General features: G+C 50.3%; 1 protein-coding gene across 1 annotated transcript in view; it reads left to right on the top strand.

Annotated features, from left to right (window-relative positions):
- The window catches only part of MEGF6 (multiple EGF like domains 6), a 100,310-nt gene extending 82,265 nt beyond the window's left edge, over positions 1-18,045 (top strand). The window contains exons 19-36 of the mRNA XM_036396481.2: positions 1,043-1,171; positions 1,798-1,929; positions 2,581-2,709; positions 3,625-3,753; positions 4,209-4,337; positions 5,367-5,495; positions 6,258-6,386; positions 8,252-8,380; positions 9,201-9,329; positions 10,582-10,713; positions 11,186-11,314; positions 12,261-12,389; positions 13,571-13,699; positions 14,363-14,491; positions 14,801-14,929; positions 15,017-15,145; positions 16,280-16,411; positions 17,526-18,045. Coding sequence (XP_036252374.1) covers positions 1,043-1,171; positions 1,798-1,929; positions 2,581-2,709; positions 3,625-3,753; positions 4,209-4,337; positions 5,367-5,495; positions 6,258-6,386; positions 8,252-8,380; positions 9,201-9,329; positions 10,582-10,713; positions 11,186-11,314; positions 12,261-12,389; positions 13,571-13,699; positions 14,363-14,491; positions 14,801-14,929; positions 15,017-15,145; positions 16,280-16,411; positions 17,526-17,593 — 2,270 coding nt within the window. The 3' untranslated portion in view covers positions 17,594-18,045. The remainder of the gene's footprint in view (positions 1-1,042; positions 1,172-1,797; positions 1,930-2,580; positions 2,710-3,624; positions 3,754-4,208; positions 4,338-5,366; positions 5,496-6,257; positions 6,387-8,251; positions 8,381-9,200; positions 9,330-10,581; positions 10,714-11,185; positions 11,315-12,260; positions 12,390-13,570; positions 13,700-14,362; positions 14,492-14,800; positions 14,930-15,016; positions 15,146-16,279; positions 16,412-17,525) is intronic.
- The last annotated feature ends 1,546 nt before the right edge of the window (positions 18,046-19,591 follow it).

The raw sequence follows: 19,591 nt of genomic DNA, 5'->3' as shown, positions 1-19,591 counted from the left end.
GATGTGCAGGCTGGGATGGACAGGATGGTGAGTGCAGGATGGTGAGTGCAGGATGGTGAGTGCAGGCTGGGATGGACAGGATGGTGAGTGCAGGATGGTGAGTGCAGGCTGGGATGGACAGGATGGTGAGTGCAGGATGGGGAGTGCAGGCTGGGATGTGCAGGATGGGGAGTGCGGGATGGGGAGTGCAGGCTGGGATGGACAGGATGGTGAGTGCAGGATGGGGAGTGCAGGCTGGGATGTGCAGGATGGTGAGTGCAGGATGGGGAGTACAGGCTGGGATGTGCAGGATGGGGAGTGTGGGATGGGGAGTGCAGGCTGGGATGTGCAGGATGGGGAGTGCGGGATGGGGAGTGCAGGCTGGGATGGACAGGATGGTGAGTGCAGGATGGTGAGTGCAGGATGGGGAGTGCAGGCTGGGATGTGCAGGATGGTGAGTGCAGGCTGGGGAGTGCAGGATGGTGAGTGCAGGATGGGGAGTGCAGGCTGGGATGTGCAGGATGGTGAGTGCAGGCTGGGGAGTGCAGGCTGGGGAGTGCAGGATGGGGAGTGTGGGATGGGGGTACAGGCTGGGATGTGCAGGCTGGGATGCACAGGATGGTGAGTGCAGGATGGGGAGTGCAGGCTGGGATGCACAGGATGGTGAGTGCAGGATGGTGAGTGAGGCTGAGATGTGCAGGATGCTGAGGGCAGGCTCATCTCCACTGGGAACGGGGGTATCTCAGCTGAGCTGGAGCATCTGCTGGAGCATCCAGTGACCCACCAGGCAGTGCCACGCTCAGCACCGTGCACATCTCTGTTCCCTCACTCATTGTGGTGCAACGTGGGGACTTCAAAGTCCCTCTAGCCCCATCTCCACTGTAGTAACTTCTGCAGCAGGAGAAAAGCAGGCAGAATGCTGAGCCCCTTGTCCCGTTCAGCACTGCACTCGGGGTGTGAGAGCTGTGTCAGAGCTCTGCCGGAGCACTGCGGTACCCGGCAGCTCTGCCCAGGGCTGGGATTCCAGCAGCCACCTGCAGTGCCTGCCTGTTTCCCTTGGCAGTGTGTCCGCCCGGCTGGTTCGGCCCCGCCTGCCAGCTGAGCTGCAGCTGTGGCAACGAGGGACATTGCCATCCTGTGACGGGGACGTGCAGCTGCCCGCCCGGCTGGACGGGGCACCACTGCCAGAGAGGTACAGCACCTGTGCTCTGCCACCCTGGCCCGTGCCAAGCTGTGCTGCCATTGCTCCATTCTTGTTTTCATGCAGGAAATCCCTGGTAAATTTCCTGCCTCTGCCAGGGAATCCTCTCTGAAATCCTTTTGGTTTCTTGGCTGTGTCTGTCTGGTGCTGGCAGTGCCTCTGCTCTCTCTGCTGTCTCTCTGGTCTTCATGGGCTGAGCAATGAAACTGCATGTGCACAGTGCTTACCATACATTTCAAGCTGCCTTTTTTCCAGGCCCTGGAGCAGCTTGGAAAATGATTCTTGCCTTGGTTTTAGCAGTTTAGCCTTTTTCTCCTTCTGGGAGCCACTCTCTCCTCAACCACTCTGACCCGTGCCAAGCTGTGCTGCCATCGCTCCATTCCCATCTTCATGCAGGAAATCCCTGTCAGATTTCCTGCCTCTGCCAGGGAATCCTCTCTGAAATCCTTTTGGTTTCTTGGCTGTGTCTGTCTGGTGCTGGCAGTGCCTCTGGCCTCTCTGCAGACACGTTTGTCCCTGTGCCCAAGGGACGCTGTGCCTGCTGGTGAAGGCAGCGCTGTGCCCATGCCATGCTCTCTGGCACACACCAGTGATGGGCTCCTGCTGTGTTTTTCCAGCCTGTGACCTGGGGCGTTGGGGCCCTGACTGTGCCCACGCCTGCAACTGCAGCAACGGCGACGGCAGCTGCAGCGCCGAGAGCGGGCAGTGCCTGTGTGAGGCCGGCTACACGGGCACCCACTGTGAGCAGAGTGAGTGCTGCCCCTGCCCTCCCACCCTTCAGAGCCTGCAGGGCTCCAGGGAAAGGCACTGCTCCAGCCCAGTCCCCTTCCCTGGCTGTGATGCTGATCCAGTGCCCAGGGTGATGTGGGTAGGTGACGGTGTTCACAGGGGTCTGATGTTGAGGGAAGAGACGAGGATCTGACTCCATGTTTCAGAAGGCTTGGTTTATTATTTTATGATATATATTACATTAAAACGATACTAAAAGAATAGAAGAAAGGATTTCTTCAGAAGGCTGGCTAAGAATAGAAAAAGAAGGAATGATAACAAAGGTTTGTGGCTCGGACTCTCTGTCCGAGCCAGCTGGGCTGTGATTGGCAATTAATTAGAAACATCCACATGAGACCAATCCCAGATGCACCTGTTGCATTCCACAGCAGCAGATAATCAATGTTTACATTCTGTTCCTGAGGCCTCTCAGCTTCTCAGGAGGAAAAATCCTAAGGAAAGGATTTTTCATAAAATGTGTGATGTGGGTACACACCTGTAAGAGGCACAACCCACCGGTTGTGGGTTCAGCTGCCAGATATTTTGATTCCATTCAGAATCCAAGCTTCTGCCTTAGGATAGCTCCTCTGGGAACCAGGAAGGGACAGACTGCTCAGTCTCCTTTCTTTCAGAGTGCCCAGAAGGGTGGTTTGGGCTGAGCTGTCGGCACCAGTGCCAGTGTGACAACGGAGCCACCTGTGACCATGTCAGTGGGGCCTGTACCTGCAGCCCAGGCTGGCGAGGAACCTTCTGTGAGCATGGTGAGTACCTGGCCCTGGGCACCAGGCCTCCACCCCAGCAGGTTTGTGCTCCCTGTCTGACTTTGTCATCCCGTCACAGCAAAGAGAATTCCTCAGGATGGCCATGGGGGAGCAGCAAGACTGCAAGCTGCTCCCCTCTGGTTTTATTTCTGGAGGGAAAAGGTTAAGGGGAGAAAGAAAGACTATGAAAATGTAGATAATAGGTGACCCAGTGGTTGCACAGCTGTGACCATGTTCACAGGGGTCTGAGGATGAGGGAAGAGACGAGGATCTGACTCCATGTTTCAGAAGGCTTGATTTATTATTTTATGATATGTATTATATTAAAACTGTACTAAAAGAATAGAAGAAAGGATTTCATCAGAAGGCTGGCTAAGAATAGAAAAGAAGGAATGAATAACAAAAGCTTGTGTCTTGGACAGAGAGTCCGAGCCAGCTGGGCTGTGATTGGCCATTAATTAGAAACAACCACATGAGCCCAATCCCAGATGCACCTGTTGCATTCCACAGCAGCAGATAACCATTGTTTACATTTTGTTCCTGAGGCCTCTCAGCTTCTCAGGAGAAAAGAAAAATCTTAAAGAAAAGATTTTTTCATAAAAGGTGTCTGTGACACTCAGCTGCTGTGGTCACCTGAGTGTGTCCCTGTTGCACACAGGGTCTTGGAGGAGGCTCTCTCCAGCTCCCCCAGCAGCCTCTCCGTGGTCAGGAACATGAAGCCATCACTCTCCTGATCCACCACTGCCCTCTCCTGTACCTGGAATGTCCACAGTGGACTCGCATCCAATATCTGCTGCCCTCAGCAGCACTGTCACACCGCTGCAGCCACAAAGGCCACCAAGGGGCAGGCACCTTTTCCCACTGGGAGGGCTCCAGCTCTGCATTCTGTGTGGATTTTTCCTTTGTTTTCCACAGCCTGCCCTGATGGATTTTATGGACTGGAGTGTCGACAAGCCTGTGACTGCCTGAATGGTGCCCACTGTGACCCTGTGACAGGACAGTGCCAGTGTCCCCCGGGCTGGACTGGTGCCCGCTGTGCCCAGGGTGGGTGTCTGTGCCCAGGACAGGTCTCTGTGCCCAGGGCAGGTGTCTGTGGGAGGTGCCAACCCTGCTCTCCATTTGCACTCTGGAGCCAGGGCTGTCTCTGCTGCCAGGTCATAGGAACCAGAGTTCTGGGTTGTTCATTCCCCATTTGTGATTTTCTCTGTGTGGAATTTAATTTTGGTTCTGGGGGGCTCTGCCTGAGCGTTTATGGTTGGATGCAATGAAGGCTTGGGCATCCAGCAAAAATACTTCAAAATAATGAAGGATGTAACACTGGTGGTAGCAGTGCCTGCTTGGATGTCTCATTATTCCCCTGTAACACCACGAAACCCCCTCCCAGAGCAGCCAACACCCCTGACACGTCCCCTCCCAGCCCTCGGGAGGGTTGGCAGGAGCCTGGCTGCTGCAATTCCCACCCAGTGCCCAGCACTGCTGCCTGCTCTGCTTCCCTGCAGCCTGCCCGGAGAACAGCTACGGCCAGAACTGCAGCCACACCTGCCAGTGCTTCAACAACGCCACCTGCAGCCACGTCAGCGGCCGCTGCCTCTGCCCCGAGGGGTGGACGGGACCCTCGTGCCAGCAAGGTAACCCTTCCCACACCTCCTGCTTCCCCTGCCAGCAAGGTAACCCTTGCCCAGCAAGGTAACCCTTCCCACACCACCTCTACCCCAGCAAGGTAACGCTTCCCACTCCACCTACTACTTCCCCAGCAAGGTAACCCTTCCCACACCTCCTGCTTCCCCTGCCAGCAAGGTAACCCTTCCCCAGCAAGGTAACCCTTCCCACACCACCTCTACCCCAGCAAGGTAACCCATTCCACACCTACTTCTTCCCCAGCAAGGTAATCCTTCCATACCACCTACTTCCCCAGCAAAGTAACCCTTCCCACTCCGCCTCTACCCCAGCAAGGTAACCCTTCCACACCACCTCTACCCCTACAAGGTAACGCTTCCCACACCTACTTCTTCCCCAGCAAGGTAATCCTTCCATACCACCTACTTTCCCAACAAGGGAACCCTTCCCACATCACCTCTACCCCAACAAGGGAACCCTTCCCACTCCACCTCTTCCCCAGCAAGGTAACCCTTTCCATAGCCCCTCTACCCCAGCAAGGTAACCCTTCCACAGCACCTGCTTCTCCTGCCAGCAAGGTAACCCTTCCCACGCCACTTTCCCCAGCAAGGGAACCCTTCCCACACCACCTCTACTCTAGCAAGGTAACCCTTCCCACACCACCTTCCCCAGCAAGGTAACCCTCCCCACACCACCTTCCCCAGCAAGGTAACCCTTCCCACACCACCTTCCCCAGCAAGGTAACCCTCCCCACACCTCCTGCTTCCCCCATTAAGGTGACCCTTCCACACCAACTCCACCCCAGCAATGTAACCCTCCCCACACCTCCTGCTTTCCCTGCCAGCACGGGGAGGAATGCCACTCCTGCGGTGGCCAGAACGCTGCTGGCCTCTTACCTGAGCAGGTGACACACCCAAAGTTGTCATTGCATCAAAATCAGTGTTGCTGTGTATCGGACCATCCACCCACTGCTCTGTCAGCATGGCACAAGCCTCCAGAGCTGTGTCCTGACAGGGATGTCTGTCCTGTTTGTCCCTCAGCCTGCCCGGTGGGGTTTTATGGGAAGAACTGCCAGCAGCGCTGCCTGTGCCACAACGGTGGCACCTGCGACCCGGCCACGGGGAGCTGCGCTTGTCCTGCAGGCTGGACGGGGCTGGCCTGTGAGCTGGGTGAGGAGACAGCTGGGGAACAGCTCTGGGGCAGACAGGGCCTGCTTTGGAATGCTTTCCTGCCCCTTTTCAGCTTCCTTTTTCTACCTCTGTCGTGGTCAGGATTCACTTTTGTGAATAGTTTGCGTTCAGGCTTAGATGTTTATTATTTATCAATGTTGCAGTCTCACAGCAGTGAGTTCTGCAGTCTTTCACTAACAAGGCACAAAACGGCCAACTATCTCTTGTTACAAGGTCTTTTAAGGCTAAACTATCCAATTAAGAAAGGACACCTAAATTATTTTCACTTTTAACCCAATAACTGATCACTGAGAGTCCGCAATGAGGACTTTTCTGCCCGGTTACAAAAGCCCACCCAAACCCATGGAGAAGAAGGAAGAAGGTGGTAAAGAAGGAGGACCAGCCTCCACCCTAAAACTTCCATCTTTCTCCATATATATCACTATATTCTAAAACCCTAAACTCTAAGTTTTCCACCCTGTGATATTACACACTTCTAATCAACTCCACACCCGTAATCCCAGTTCTATCAATTTTGGAAGCCTTCCCCACGGCCTCAGGTCAGATGCAGTGTTGTCTTGGGAGTCTGTCAGTACAGAAAGTCTGTAATTCTCAGCATTTTAGAGCATCTCAGCGCTCCACCAGTTTTCCTGTGGAGGTTGGAGGTGACGTGCGAGGGGTCGGGGCGCTCGGTCCTTGCTGTGGGTGTGGGGATCTGGCAGGGTGGGAACCAGGGCAGTGCCTCACCCTGTCCCCTGCCAGCCTGTGCCCAGGGCCAGCACGGCCTGGAGTGCCAGCAGAGCTGTGAGTGCCAGCACGGGGGGCTCTGTGACCGCCGCACCGGGCACTGCCTCTGCCAGCCCGGCTGGACCGGTGACAAGTGTGACACAGGTGAGTGGGGCTGATCTGGGCATCGTGGCTCTGCCAGCACCTGGTGCTGCACAGGGAGGGTCTGGGGGCTTAAGCAAAGACAGAAAATTCAGGTTTCAGCAAGCAGGGAGCTGGTGGTGCTGTGGTTTTGGCTGTGCCCCTGTTTTGCTGTGCCCTTCCTCCTGCCATCGAATCACAGAGGGGTTTGGGTGGGAAGGGGCCTTAAAGATCATCCAGTTCCACCCCAGCTGGTTCCTGTTGTCTGAGGGCTGTCCTGAAAGTGCTGGTGCACACCCAGAGCAGCCTCCTTCTCCTCCTACTATATTCTAAAACCCCAAACTCTAAGTTTTCCACCCTGTGTTGTTATACACTTCCAGTCAACTCCACACCCATAATCCCAGTGCTATCAATCGATTGTGGAAGCTTCTCCACAGCCTCAGGTCAAATGCAGTGCTCTCCTGGGAGTCAGTACAGAAAGTCTAAAATTCCAAACTCTCAGTTTTCCACCCTGTGGGGGGAGGATGGGATTCCCAAAGGCACAGACCTCCAGGCATCAGTGCAAGAGCACGGGCTGCAAGCAGGGATGAAGGCAGGGCAGCAACCCAGCGTGGTGAAACTAAAATACCAAGGGAGGGCCTTCCTCTGCCAGGTTATTTTAAGTCTAACAGTGGATTGTCCCTTTCCACTCTTCCTTCAGTGTGTCCTTGTATCACACTGACCCTCAGGGCCTGGCTTTGGTGCCAAGCCCCAGCAGACCATGGCATCTGTCCCTTGGTGGCTCCATGTGTCCTTAGATGTGGCACACACCCTGGCTGTGGGAAATGGGTTTGTAAAGAATTCTTAAAGGTTATTTCTAATTCAGTCTCTCTCTCAACTATTGATAATAGAATAAAATCTTTTAAAACACCTCTCAATTAGGAAAAAGCTGAGAAAAACAACACCTGGCAATCTCCTTCTCATCAGAAAGGGTTTGAAAAGGCTCTTGGCCTTCAGAGCAGGGGACCTCATCAGGTATCAGCACGCCAAGCAGAGATCCACAAGCTCCTTCCCTTCTGGGGTCATGGCACCTCAGCTGGGCACATCCTTAAATCAGGGTGTGAAGTCCAGTGGCAGCACTTGGCAGCTGCCACAAGGGAGCTGCCACCAGAGCCTCAGCTGCCACCAGCCACTCTCAGGTTTCCTGCTGGGGATGTTTTTTCCCTTCAGGAGGCTGTAAACAGCTCTGCTGGCAGCCGAGGCTTGGCCTCACAAATCACCTCGCTGGGTCCTGCCACATCCTGAGGGACAGTGTCCCCTCCCAGCATTGTCACTTGCTCCCAGAACCCCACACAGCCTCAGCAGCATGGGGCACCAGGCAATCTAAAGCACTGCCAATATATAATATATAATATATAATATATAATATATAATATATAATATATAATATATAATATATAATATATAATATATAATATATAATAATGACGATATATTATTATATTATATGTTATATAATGTATTATACAATTATATATAATTATAATATATTATATAAATTAATATACAATATAATATAATATAATATAATATAATATAATATAATATAATATAATATATAGTAATATAATAATAATATAATATTATAATAATATATTATTAATATATTATAATTTCTTCCAATATAAATTAATGAAGAAACCCACCCAGAAGGTAGACATTATGTTGTTTTTTTTTTTTAAAAAAAGAACCAAGCTAGGGTCCTGTCAGCTCCCCATGTCTGTATTTCAACCTGCCTGTGTGTGCACAGAAGACAGACATAATCAGCTGTGGAACTACTGGGAAAAAGCCCCCAAAAGTCACTTTCTTTTGTGCAACTTGTTCTCTCTGCTGTGCTTTTATCCCTGAAGCTTGTCCGGAGGGGCTGTTTGGGGCACGCTGTGAGGAGCCCTGTGACTGTGGGGACAATGTCTCGTGCCACCACGTCACCGGTGCCTGTGACTGCCCCCGGGGCTGGAGGGGCCGGCGCTGTGAGAAAGGTGAGCAGCACCCCTGGGTGAGGGAAACCCAGGGAAACATCAGCTGCTCCAGAGCCTGGGAGGAGGGACACTTCATTTTGCATGAGAATTACAAGTTGTGGCAAAATGTTTTGAGGCTGCGACACAAGGCGCTGCTGGGCTGGTTGGGCAATGGGGCAGGAGCCCCTTGGAGGAGGCTCTGATGCCTTCCAGGCATTAGCAGCAACTTAAATCCAGGCAGAATGTCCATTTTCAGCTTCCCTTTTCCTCTGTTGGGGTCAGATTGAAGGCACTTGAGACAGCGGTTCATGTTCAGACTCAGGTGTTTATTATTTATCAATGTTAACTCACAGCAGTGAGTTCTGCAGTTCTTCATTAACAAGCCACAAAATGGCCAACTGTCTTTCATTACAAGGTCTTTTAGGGCTAAACTATTCAATGAAGAAATGAAACCTAAATTATTTTCACTTTTAACCCAATAACTAATCACTCAAAATCTGCAATGTGGACTTTTCTGTCTAATTACAAAATACCACCCAAACCCATGGAGAAGAAGGTGAAAAAGGAGAAGCAGCCTCCACCCTAAAACCTCCATCTTCCTCCATATTTATTACCATATTCTAAAACCCCAAACTCCAAGTTTCCCACCATGTAATATCGCACAATTCTAACCAACTCCACACCCATAATCTCAGTGCTATCAATCAATTTTGGAAGCCTTCTCCACGGCCTCGGGTCAAACGCAGTTTTCTCTTGGTGGGGGGGGTCAGCACAGAAAGTCTCAAACTCTCCAGAACTCCAACAGCAGCAGACTCACGTCCCACTGTTTGCTTTCCCACAGCCTGCCTGCCAGGTTTCTTTGGGAAGGACTGTGCCAGTCGCTGTGGCTGTCCCCTGGGAGTGCCCTGTCACCACGTCACCGGCCAGTGCGGCTGCCCGCCAGGACTGACCGGCTCTGGATGTGAAAAACGTACGGAGATGGGAATGATCCTCCTGCAGGCCCTGGGAATGGGCTGGGCCAAGCAATTCCTACAGAAAATAGAAGGGAACAAAAGAAAGATAAATGTTGGGGAAGATGAAACAGGAAAGCCTTATAAAGCCTGGCAAAAGATTTTGAGAATATAGAAACTATAAGTGAGATTGAAATGAAAGCAAGCTTTGAGATCCCTTAGTTACTGAACAACTGGAAAACAATGGCATGGCCAGCTGAAGGTGATCCCCTTTTGATGGAACAACACCCTCTGCTTGCAGGCAGCTCCAAGGGTCAGAGCAGACCCTACCAGCCTAGCAAAAGAAGCCCAAAGAGGAGTTTTTAAAGTTTAAAATGTAGCACAGTATAGTAATGTAGTGATTCTTATAAGCTATATAAAAATGCTATAAAATTTGTATATTGTACTAGATTAGTTAGTGAAAATCAGAATATTTAACACAGATGATTTATTGTATTTTAATGAGAACTTCGCTCTCTTAGCTCTTAGCTCTTGCCTTTTACTCTCTTACCCCTTTTACTCTCTCACCCTCTCATCCTCTCTACCCCTCTCCTCTCTCAGCCCTGCCCTGAGCTGTGGCTGGCAGCTCCCAGCAGGGCCCTGCACCCAGGCCCTTTGCAATAGACCCCAAGTTCCACGACCTAACTTCATAAATCTTTCATCTCCATCCCTCCCAACCGTGCTGCCCCCCAACGCTCTTACAGATAAACGAGGAAAAACAGCCCTGGAGCAGAGCTGTGCCAAGGAGCAACTCCCAGGCTGGCAGCTGAGTGCATGCCTGTGGAATGTTAGCAAGGCAGAGGGAGCCAAGTGGGAAATCAGAGCTGGGTATTTAGCCAGAGGATTAGCAATAAATCACTATTAAAATGAGCTCCTGTGGGTAGGAGCAAGTCTGGAAGAGACAGAGGTGTGTGAGCACGTTCTTTACGCAGAGGACAGTGCTGGATTTGCTGTGTCTGTGTGTGCAGCTTGCAGAAATGTGAGGGCAGGAAGGGCTGGCACAGCTAAAGGCATTTAATGCCTTTAAGTACTTGCCTTTCCTTTCAATCCAAGTATTTCCTGGAGTGAATGAACCCTTTGCATGCGAGTCCCTTTGCTTTTTGGGTGGCGTAGAATTTTACTGCCATAAAAGGCTCTCTAAATCCTTGCTTAAAATAAAATGTTTTTAATAAAAGCCTTGCAGAGAGGGGTGGGATGGCCCCTGAGCCACCTTGGTGCCCTGTCTCCTCACAGCCTGCCTGCCAGGGACCTTCGGGGAGGGCTGTGCTCAGATCTGCCAGTGCCCCGGAGCCACCCAGGAATGTCACCCTGTCACCGGGGCCTGTGTCTGTCCCCCTGGCTTCCACGGTCCTGCCTGCCAGCTGGGTGAGTCCTGCTCTGCTCCCACTGCATCCCCTGTGCTGGCTGTGCCAGCCTGAAATCCCAGTGCCATGAGGGATGTGTGTGAGTTGAGTCCTGTGTTCTTTGGGGCTGGCACAGACAGAGCTCTCTGCCTCCTCCTGGGTGAAACATCCATGCACATCCCACCTGGTAGATATCCCTGGGCTGTCTGGACCTTCTCCCGGTGTTTGTTTTCCCCTCAGAGTGCTCCCCGGGCTGGTACGGGGAGCACTCTGCTCCTGCTCTGCTCCCACTGCATCCCCTGTGCTGGCTGTGCCAGCCTGAAATCCCAGTGCCATGAGGGATGCGTGTGTGAGTTCTGGGTGTTTGGGGCTGGCACAGACAGAGCTCTCTGCCTCCTCCTGGGTGAAACATCCACCCACATGCACCTGATGCGTTTCCCCAGGCTGTCTGGACCTTCTCCCCGTGTTTGTAGCCGCTGTTTTTGTCTCCTCAGAGTGCTCCCCGGGCTGGTACGGCCGGGACTGCGAGCGGCGGTGCCGGTGCAGGAACGGGGGACGCTGCGACAGCGCCACGGGGATGTGCCACTGCTCCGCGGGGTTCATCGGGGCTGACTGCGCCATCGGTGAGCTCTGCTCCAGCCACGGGGGCTGGCAAAGCAGGGGAGCCTCCTCAGGGTGGGGCTGAGGGGTGGCAGAGGCAGATCTTGCCTGCAGAAAAACCCTGCAGGGATAAGGAGCAGAACAAGGACTGACCCCTGGGAAAACATCCCTGTGTCCTTTGTCAGCAGTGCCTTGCCCTGTGTCCCAGGGCAGGAGCCTGCAGGTGACACTTGTGACCATGTTCACAGGGGTCCGAGGATGAGAGAAGAGATGAGGATCTGACTCCATGTTTCAGATGGCTTGATTTATTATTTTATGATATGTATTATATTAAAACTGTACTAAAAGAATAGAAGAAAGGATTTCGTCAGAAGGCTAGCTAAGAATAGAAAAAGAAGGAACGAATAACAAAGGCTTGTGTCTGGGACAGAGAGTCTGAGCCAGCTGGGCTGTGATTGGCCATTAATTAGAAACAACCACATGAGCCCAATCCCAGATGCACCTGTTGCATTCCACAGCAGCAGATAACCATTGTTTACATTTTGTTCCTGAGGCCTCTCAGCTTCTCAGGAGGAAAAATCCTAAGGAAAGGATTTTTCATAAAAGATGTCTGTGACAGACAGTTTGCTGTCTGCCTTAGCTACTGAAATGCTTTTCTGCTCTGTTTTTTTGATGATAAAGTGATTTCTCCTGACACGCCATGCTGCATTGCTGTACAGCCATGGCTGGGCAGGGCTTGGAGCAGCCTGGCTTAGTGAGAGGTGTCCCCACAGCAAAGGGGTTGGAAACAGATGATCTTAAAGCTCTCTTCCAACCCAAACCATTCCATGATCCTCTGGCACAGCAGGGCAGGGCTGGAGCCTCCTTCTCATCCCATCACTCAGCTCCAGTGCTGTGCAGAACTTTCCCTGTCCCACCTCCCACCTCCCCAGCCCTGCTTTGGCCTGATGGAGTTTTTCCTCCCTCCAGGATGCCCCGCTGGTCGCTACGGCCAGGACTGTGCAGGGCTGTGTCCCTGTGGGGCCGGCGTCCCCTGTCACCCTGTCACTGGAGACTGCGTGTGCCCTCCGGGCAGAGCTGGCCCCACGTGTGAGCAAGGCAAGTGCTGTGCATCAGGGCTGTCGGGCTGGGAAAGGTGCTGGGCAGGAGAGGATTTCCTTGCCCTGAGATCTCTGCTCGTGCTCCCTGTGCCTGAGGTGGGGTTCGCAGGATGAGGGAAGAGATGAGAATCTTGATTTCATGTTTCAGAAGGCTGATTTATCATCTATATTTTATTTTATATAATATAAAATATAATATTATATATATATAAAATAAATGTTTAATTAATTAATTATTTAGTTAGTTATTTATTCATTTACTATTATTTATTTATTTACATTATATTTTATATAATATAAAATATATGCTATATATTATATAATAAGCAGATGTTTTATTTATTATTTATTTATTATTTATTTATTTATTCATCTGTTATGAATTAATTTATTATTTATTTATTTACTTACATTATGTTTTATATAATAAAAAATAGAATATTATATATATTATATCTATTAAATAGATGTTTTATTTTTTAGCTATTTATTATTAATTTATTATTATTTAGTTATTTATTTGTACATTTATTTATGAGCTAATTTATTCATTATTTATTATTAATTAATTAATTTATATTTAATACTCTGCTTGTTTGATTTGTGGTATATTGGTGATTTGTTAATAATGTATGGATGTAAGCTTGCGACGTAGAAGGAGGACCCTGGTTACTCATTCTGGCATTAATTCTCCTTATTATATATATATATATATATATATATATATATATATATAAAATATTTTATAATTTTATTATATATTTTATAATTTTATTATATATATCATTATATATATAATGATATATATAATATTTTATAATTTTATTATATATATTATATTAAAATAAAATGATATATTAAAACTATACTAAAAGAATAGAAGAAAGGATTTCATCAGAGGGCTGGAAAGGAATAGAAAGGAATGGAATGATAATAAAATCTTGTGACTGACCAGAGAGTCCGAGCCAGCTGGGCTGTGATTGGCCATTAATTAGAAACAACCACATGAGCCCAATCCCAGATGCACCTGCTGCATTCCACAGCAGCAGATAACCATTGGTTACATTTCATTTCTGAGGCCTCTCAGCTTCTCGGGAGAAAAAGATCCTAACGAAAGGATTTTTCATAAAATGTGTCCGTGACTCTGTGCCCACCACCGCTGCTCCTCTGCCCCCGCAGGATGTGAGAAGCATCACTACGGGCCGGGCTGCCAGCAGCGCTGCTCCTGCCGCAACGGGGGCCTCTGCCACCCCGCCGACGGCTCCTGCTCCTGCGCCCCAGGCTGGACGGGAAAATCCTGCGAATTAGGTAATTAACCCTGTCTGACTGTGGAGCTCACACCCCGGGTCCACTTTCTGTCACCCCACCCGTGGCAGCCCTGCCTTAGCCCAGCCCTCCGAGGTGCAGCTGTGGGGATGCTGAGCCGCTCCTCTGCCTGCAAATCTGATTCGCAAATCCTGCGAATTAGGTAACCCTGGCCCGGATCCTGTCTGATTGTGGAGCTCACACCCCGGGTCCATTTTCTGTCACCCCACCCGTGGCAGCCCTGCCTTAGCCCAGCCCTCCGAGGTGCAGCTGTGGGGATGCTGAGCAGTTCTGCCCGCTCCTGTGCCCTTAAATCTGATTCGCAAATCCTGTGAATTAGGTAACCCTGGCCCGGATCCTGTCTGATTGTGGAGCTCACACCGCGTGTCCACTTTCTGTCACCCCACCCATGGCAGCCCTGCCTCAGCCCAGCTCTCTGGACCGGGGCTGTGGGGATGCTGAGCAGCTCTGCTGCTCCCTCTGCCTGCAAATCTGATTCGCAAATCCCGCAAATTAGGTAACCCTGGCCCGGATCCTGTCTGATTGTGGAGCTCACACGACGTGTCCACTTTCTGTCACCCCACCCGTGGCAGCCCTGCCTCGGCCCAGCCTTCCTAAGCTCAGCTGTGGGGATGCTGAGCAGTTCTTCCACTCCTCTGCCCACAGAATGCCCTCCAGGAAGCTTCGGTGCCGCCTGCCAGCTGCGCTGCCCCTGCCTGCACAACGCCACCTGCCACCCGGCCACCGGCACCTGCCGCTGTCCCCTCGGCCACTACGGGCCCCTGTGCGAGCACAGTGAGTGTTGGGCACCGAGCAAACCCCGTGGGGCTGAACGCGGGGCTTGGAGCGCCGGGGACAATTCGGGCACAATTTGGGCACAAGTCAGGCACAAGTCAGGCGCAAGTCGGGCACAAGCTGGGCACAATTTGGGCACAAGTCAGGCACAAGTTGGGCACAATTTGGGCACAAGTTTGGGTACAAGTCGGTCATAATTTGGGCACAATTTGGGCACGAGTCAGGCTCTGTGCTCCTCCCTGCAGGCTGGCTGAGGCTCTGCTGCAGAGTTCTGCTCATCCCCTCCCTAACGAGCTTCTCCTGTCGCAGGCTGTCCCCCGGGGTTCCACGGAGAGGGCTGCCAGCAGCGCTGTGACTGCGAGCACGGGGCAGGATGTGACCCCACCACCGGGCGCTGCCGCTGTCCCCCGGGGCTGCGGGGCGAGCGCTGTCACACAGGTACCTCCATCCTCCTCCTCGCCCCTCCCGAGGGCATCCTGAGGGCCAGACACACCGAGCAGGGGCTGGATTCTGTGTCTCACGCAGGCTGCAAGGAAGGGACGTACGGCGAGGGGTGCCAGCATCTCTGTGACTGCCCCAGCGATGTCCCCTGTGACCCGGTCACCGGGCGCTGCCTGTGCCCCCCGGGCAAAACCGGCCCCACCTGTGCTGCAGGTGAGCTGAGCCCCAGCTGGGCAGGGGAGGAACAGGGGGTTTGCTCCCAGGAAGCTGGGAGAGGCTTTTTTCTGGTGTGTGTCACCTCACAGGGTGAGAGGGGCAGTGGCATATTGTATTTGAGGGGTTCCCAGATGAATGGAGGAATGGTGAATCTGACTCCATGTTCTCAGAATTTTTTATTTTATTTTTAATGTATTATTTTATTATATTATATATTTTATTTTATTTTTAATTTTTCTTATTTCATTTTTTAATTGTATATTGTAAATTTTAATTATTTTATTTTTATTTAATTTTCAATGTATTATTTTGTGATATTATATATTTTATTTTAAATTTTTAAATTTTTATTTATTTTAATTTTAATTTCTTAATTTTAATTATTTTATTTTTTATTTTTACTTTATTATTTTATGATATTATATATTTTATTTTATTTTTGATTTTTTAAATTTTTAATTATTTAATTTTATTTTTAAAATTTTAATTATTTTATTTTTAGTTTTATTTTTATTTATTATTTTATGATATTATATTTTTATTTTATTTTTAGTTTTTAAATTTTAAATCTTTAATTTTAATTTGTTGCTTTAATTATATTATATTATATTATATTATATTATATTATATTATATTATATTATATTATATTATATTATATTATATTATATTATATTATATTATATTATATTATATTATACTAAAGAATACAGAAAGGATACTTACAGAAGGCTAAAAAGATAATAATGAAAACTCATGACTCCTTCCAGAGCCCTGACACAGCTTGGCACTGATTGGTCATTAAGTCAAAACAATTCACATGAAACCAATGAAACAACCACCTGTTGGATAAACAATCTCCAAACCCCCATTCTAAAAACCCCAAAAATCTATTTTTTCACCCCGTGACAAACTAACTATTATAACTAACTAAGTTAACTACTTAGACTTTCATGGCTTGCAGGTCCTCATATAAGGTTGGTAATTGTTTTTTCTATGGGTCATAATCAAAATCCCGGGGGTCTTGGGCTCTGTGCCAGGGTCTCTCTCTGGCAGGGGTTTGGGCAGTCCGGGGCAGCCAGAGGGATGTCCTGAATTCCGACACACCTGAGCGGCTCTGTTCCCTCTGCAGAGTGCCAGCCCACCCAGTTTGGCCCCGAGTGCAGCCTGGCATGCCAGTGTGCCCCCAGCAGCTCCTACTGCAACGCCAGGAACGGGCAGTGCCTGTGCCTGCACGGCCACACGGGACCCACCTGCCGCGAAGGTGAGGCCACGGAGGGGACAGCGCCCGAGGGGAGGCTGTGCCTGGGCTCAGGGGGTGGGTTGGGAGCAGTAAATCAGCTCAGTCCAGTCACTTAGGGCAGCACCTGCCTCTGGCCAAGCCCCTCAGCTGGTCTGAGCTGTTTGCTGTCACTGTAGCCCCCAGGGAGGTTTGTTGTAGGAGCGTCCGGGGGTAGCACAGTCAGGATGGACAGAGAGGAGAGATCTCTGCAGCCAGGGCTGGGAACTTGGGGTTTATTGCAAAGGGCCTGGGTGCAGGGCCCTGCTGGGAGCTGCCAGCCACAGCTCAGAGCAGGACTGAGAGAAGAGAGGGGTAGAGAGTGAAAGGGTAAGAGAGCGAAGTTCCCGTTACAATACAATAAATCATCTGTGTTGAATATTCTAATTCTCACTAACCAATCTAGTACAATACACCAATCCTATAGCATTTACACACAGCCTATAAGAATCATTACATCACCATTCTGTGTTACATTTTAAACCCTAAAAACTCCTCTTTGGATCCCTTCTGCCAAGCTGGCAGGGTCTGCTCTGACCCTTGGGCCTGTCTGCAAGCAGAGGGTGTTGTTCCATCAAAAGGGGATCACCTTCAGCTGGCCACACCATTGTTTTCCAGTTATTCAGTAACTGAGGGATCTCAAAGCTTGCTTTCATTTCAATCTCGCTTATAGTTTCTATATTCTCAAAATCTTTTGCCAGGCAAAAATATTTGTAAGGCTTTCCTGTTTCATCTTCCCCAACAGTTTGTGAAGTCTCAGAATTGAAGCTGTTTAGCAGGCTGGCCACAAAGCTGCCCCTGGAATATCCAGGGCACAAATCCCACTCTGAGCATGAGCTGGGATGTTGATTCCATGCACCAACCACGCTCCTCATCCCTGCCCAAACCTGTGGGCTCAGAGTGACCCCTGTGGGTGCTGGGTGGGGGGCAGGAGGGTCTGACCCAAACCCACAGACTGGGACCAGTGCTCCCAGTGGGGAGGGGAATGGGGAGGGCATGTGCCCCCAGGCCTGGCAGCGTTGTGGAGGGCCAGCCCTGCAGCAGGGCTGCCCACAGCAAGGACTGCCCCGTCCTGGACCTGTCCTGTCTTGTTTTCCAGCCATGCAGTCCCTGCCACCCACCAGGCCACCACCACCCCCAGAGGGGCTTCAGCCAGCAGAGAAGTAGGTCCTGCTCTGGCAGCACTCCCTTGGTTTCACCAAGCAGCCACCTGAAGAAACCAATGACCTGTAATGAACTCGTTTTTGAGCCACGTGAGCAGCTCTCATCTCCTGGCAGCCCCAGCTGCTGCTTTTGGGGTGTCTGAGTGAGGCTGAAGCGCCCAGTATAACCAGTTCACTGTGCCAGCGCGGGCTGGCCCTGAGGACACGTGTGCCCTGCCCACACCAGGGTGTGCCCTTGGCCAGAGACCAGTGACCAGCGCAGGAGGGATCAATTCTGCTCGGGGGACAGTGCACTTTGACAGCTTGTGACACATTGCTGGCCTTCAACTTTTGGCTGCTGGGCTTGGGGAGGGGGCTGAAATCGTGGTCCAAATCAGGTATTTATGCATCAATATTTATGGGAAGCTGCACCACAGTGTTGTCAGGACTGATGGTCAGCTCTCCTGAGACTGGGCCTCCTGTGGATGCACCACCTCACTTGAATTATTTTTTTTTTTTTTGAATTTGAATTTTCCATGGTGTTTTACTGTAAGTGACAATTTGCCAGGGGAAAACACGCAGGGCTCCAGCACCCACCTGCAGAGCTGGTGCCTCCTGACAGAACAGGCTGTGCTGGACAAGCGTGTCAGGGGCCTGGAGCCTGTTCTTCATGCCAGGAATTTGCCAGCCCATGGTGCTGCCCGTGTCACTTACTCCAAGAAGAAGGAAGCCTAAATCGAGTGTGGAAGTCAGAGATTCTTCATGGATGGAGACAAAGAGCTGGCTCATCTGGTCAAGGCAAATCCCAGTTGGAATGGCCTCTCCCAGCCCTGAATCCTGAGTTATTTTGCCATGCCAGTCATAGTCAGGAGCTGGCCAAAGCAGCAGTGGGGAATGTGACCAGCCCAGTGTCACCACATAACCCTGGCCAGGGGCCCTTTTGTCTGTTTGCACAAAGCTCCTGGGCAGGTGAAGCCACTGCCAGAGGAACCCCAGCTCTGCAGAGAAGAGGGACAGCCCTGTCCCATTCCATCCCCACCCCATCCCATCCCATCCCATCCCCATCCCATCCCCACAGGCTGCAGCACAGCCCTGCCCAGGCATTTGGCCTTTAAATTATTCACACAGGGGCCAACTGAAAATAATAAAAGAATTCTTTCTTTTCCTGATGGAATTTATTTTAATCTGTATAGAACTTGTCATTTTGGGCTAATTCCTTTCTTATTTTATTTCTTCCTTAACAGTATTGTTTTTTTACATTAGCTATCATTCTTGTGAAGAAATCATTTTAATATGAGTATGTAGTGAAGGACCAAAATTGTGCTGGTGAGGTTGGATGTGGGATAAGAGGGAGCAGGAAGATTTTGTCCATGTGCCAAATGAGCCCAGTCAGTGCTGCCAGTGGTGCTGCTCATCTCCAGACAATCATCCCTCAGCTCCCCTTTGCCTTGAAGCTCCTGGGCCATCAGAGGAAGGTTCCAGTGATTGGGAGGAGGAGGAGGAGGAGGAGGCCACTGGAGATGCTCTGCCTCCATGGCCCTGCTCCAGGAGAACATGGGAACATCCTGAAACATGGGGATGGATCCACACTGTCCCATTCCAGCTGCAGCTCCAGGACTCCTGGCAGCTGCTCAGAGCAAGCCCTGTGCCTGTATTTTTATATAATATTCTTTTCCTGTTCATATTTCTTAATCCAGTTTGTTTGCTTCCTCTTTTCTTGTACTGTCTCCCTTTTTGGATCTTTAATTTAGCACTGATGAAAAACTGTTACTTTCTCCACAGTTAAAAGAAATAAACAGAAAGCCTGGCTGAGTTTCTACTTACCTTGCCTGTCTCACTGAAATGCACCTGACAGCTGCTCCAGGTGACAGCAGGGGCTCTGGAGGGTGTTTCATGAGGTGCAGATATTGTGTCAGAACATGCAATGCCACCAGCAGAATGAAGCTTCATTTTAGGCCTGATGGCTGGGACAACTTTGGAGCTCTCATGCGCAGGGACACTCACCACTAACAGAGAACACGTG

Source organism: Molothrus ater, chromosome 23 (assembly GCF_012460135.2).
Source record: "Molothrus ater isolate BHLD 08-10-18 breed brown headed cowbird chromosome 23, BPBGC_Mater_1.1, whole genome shotgun sequence".
NCBI lineage: Eukaryota > Metazoa > Chordata > Aves > Passeriformes > Icteridae > Molothrus > Molothrus ater.
This window is presented reverse-complemented; position numbering and strand designations above follow the sequence as displayed.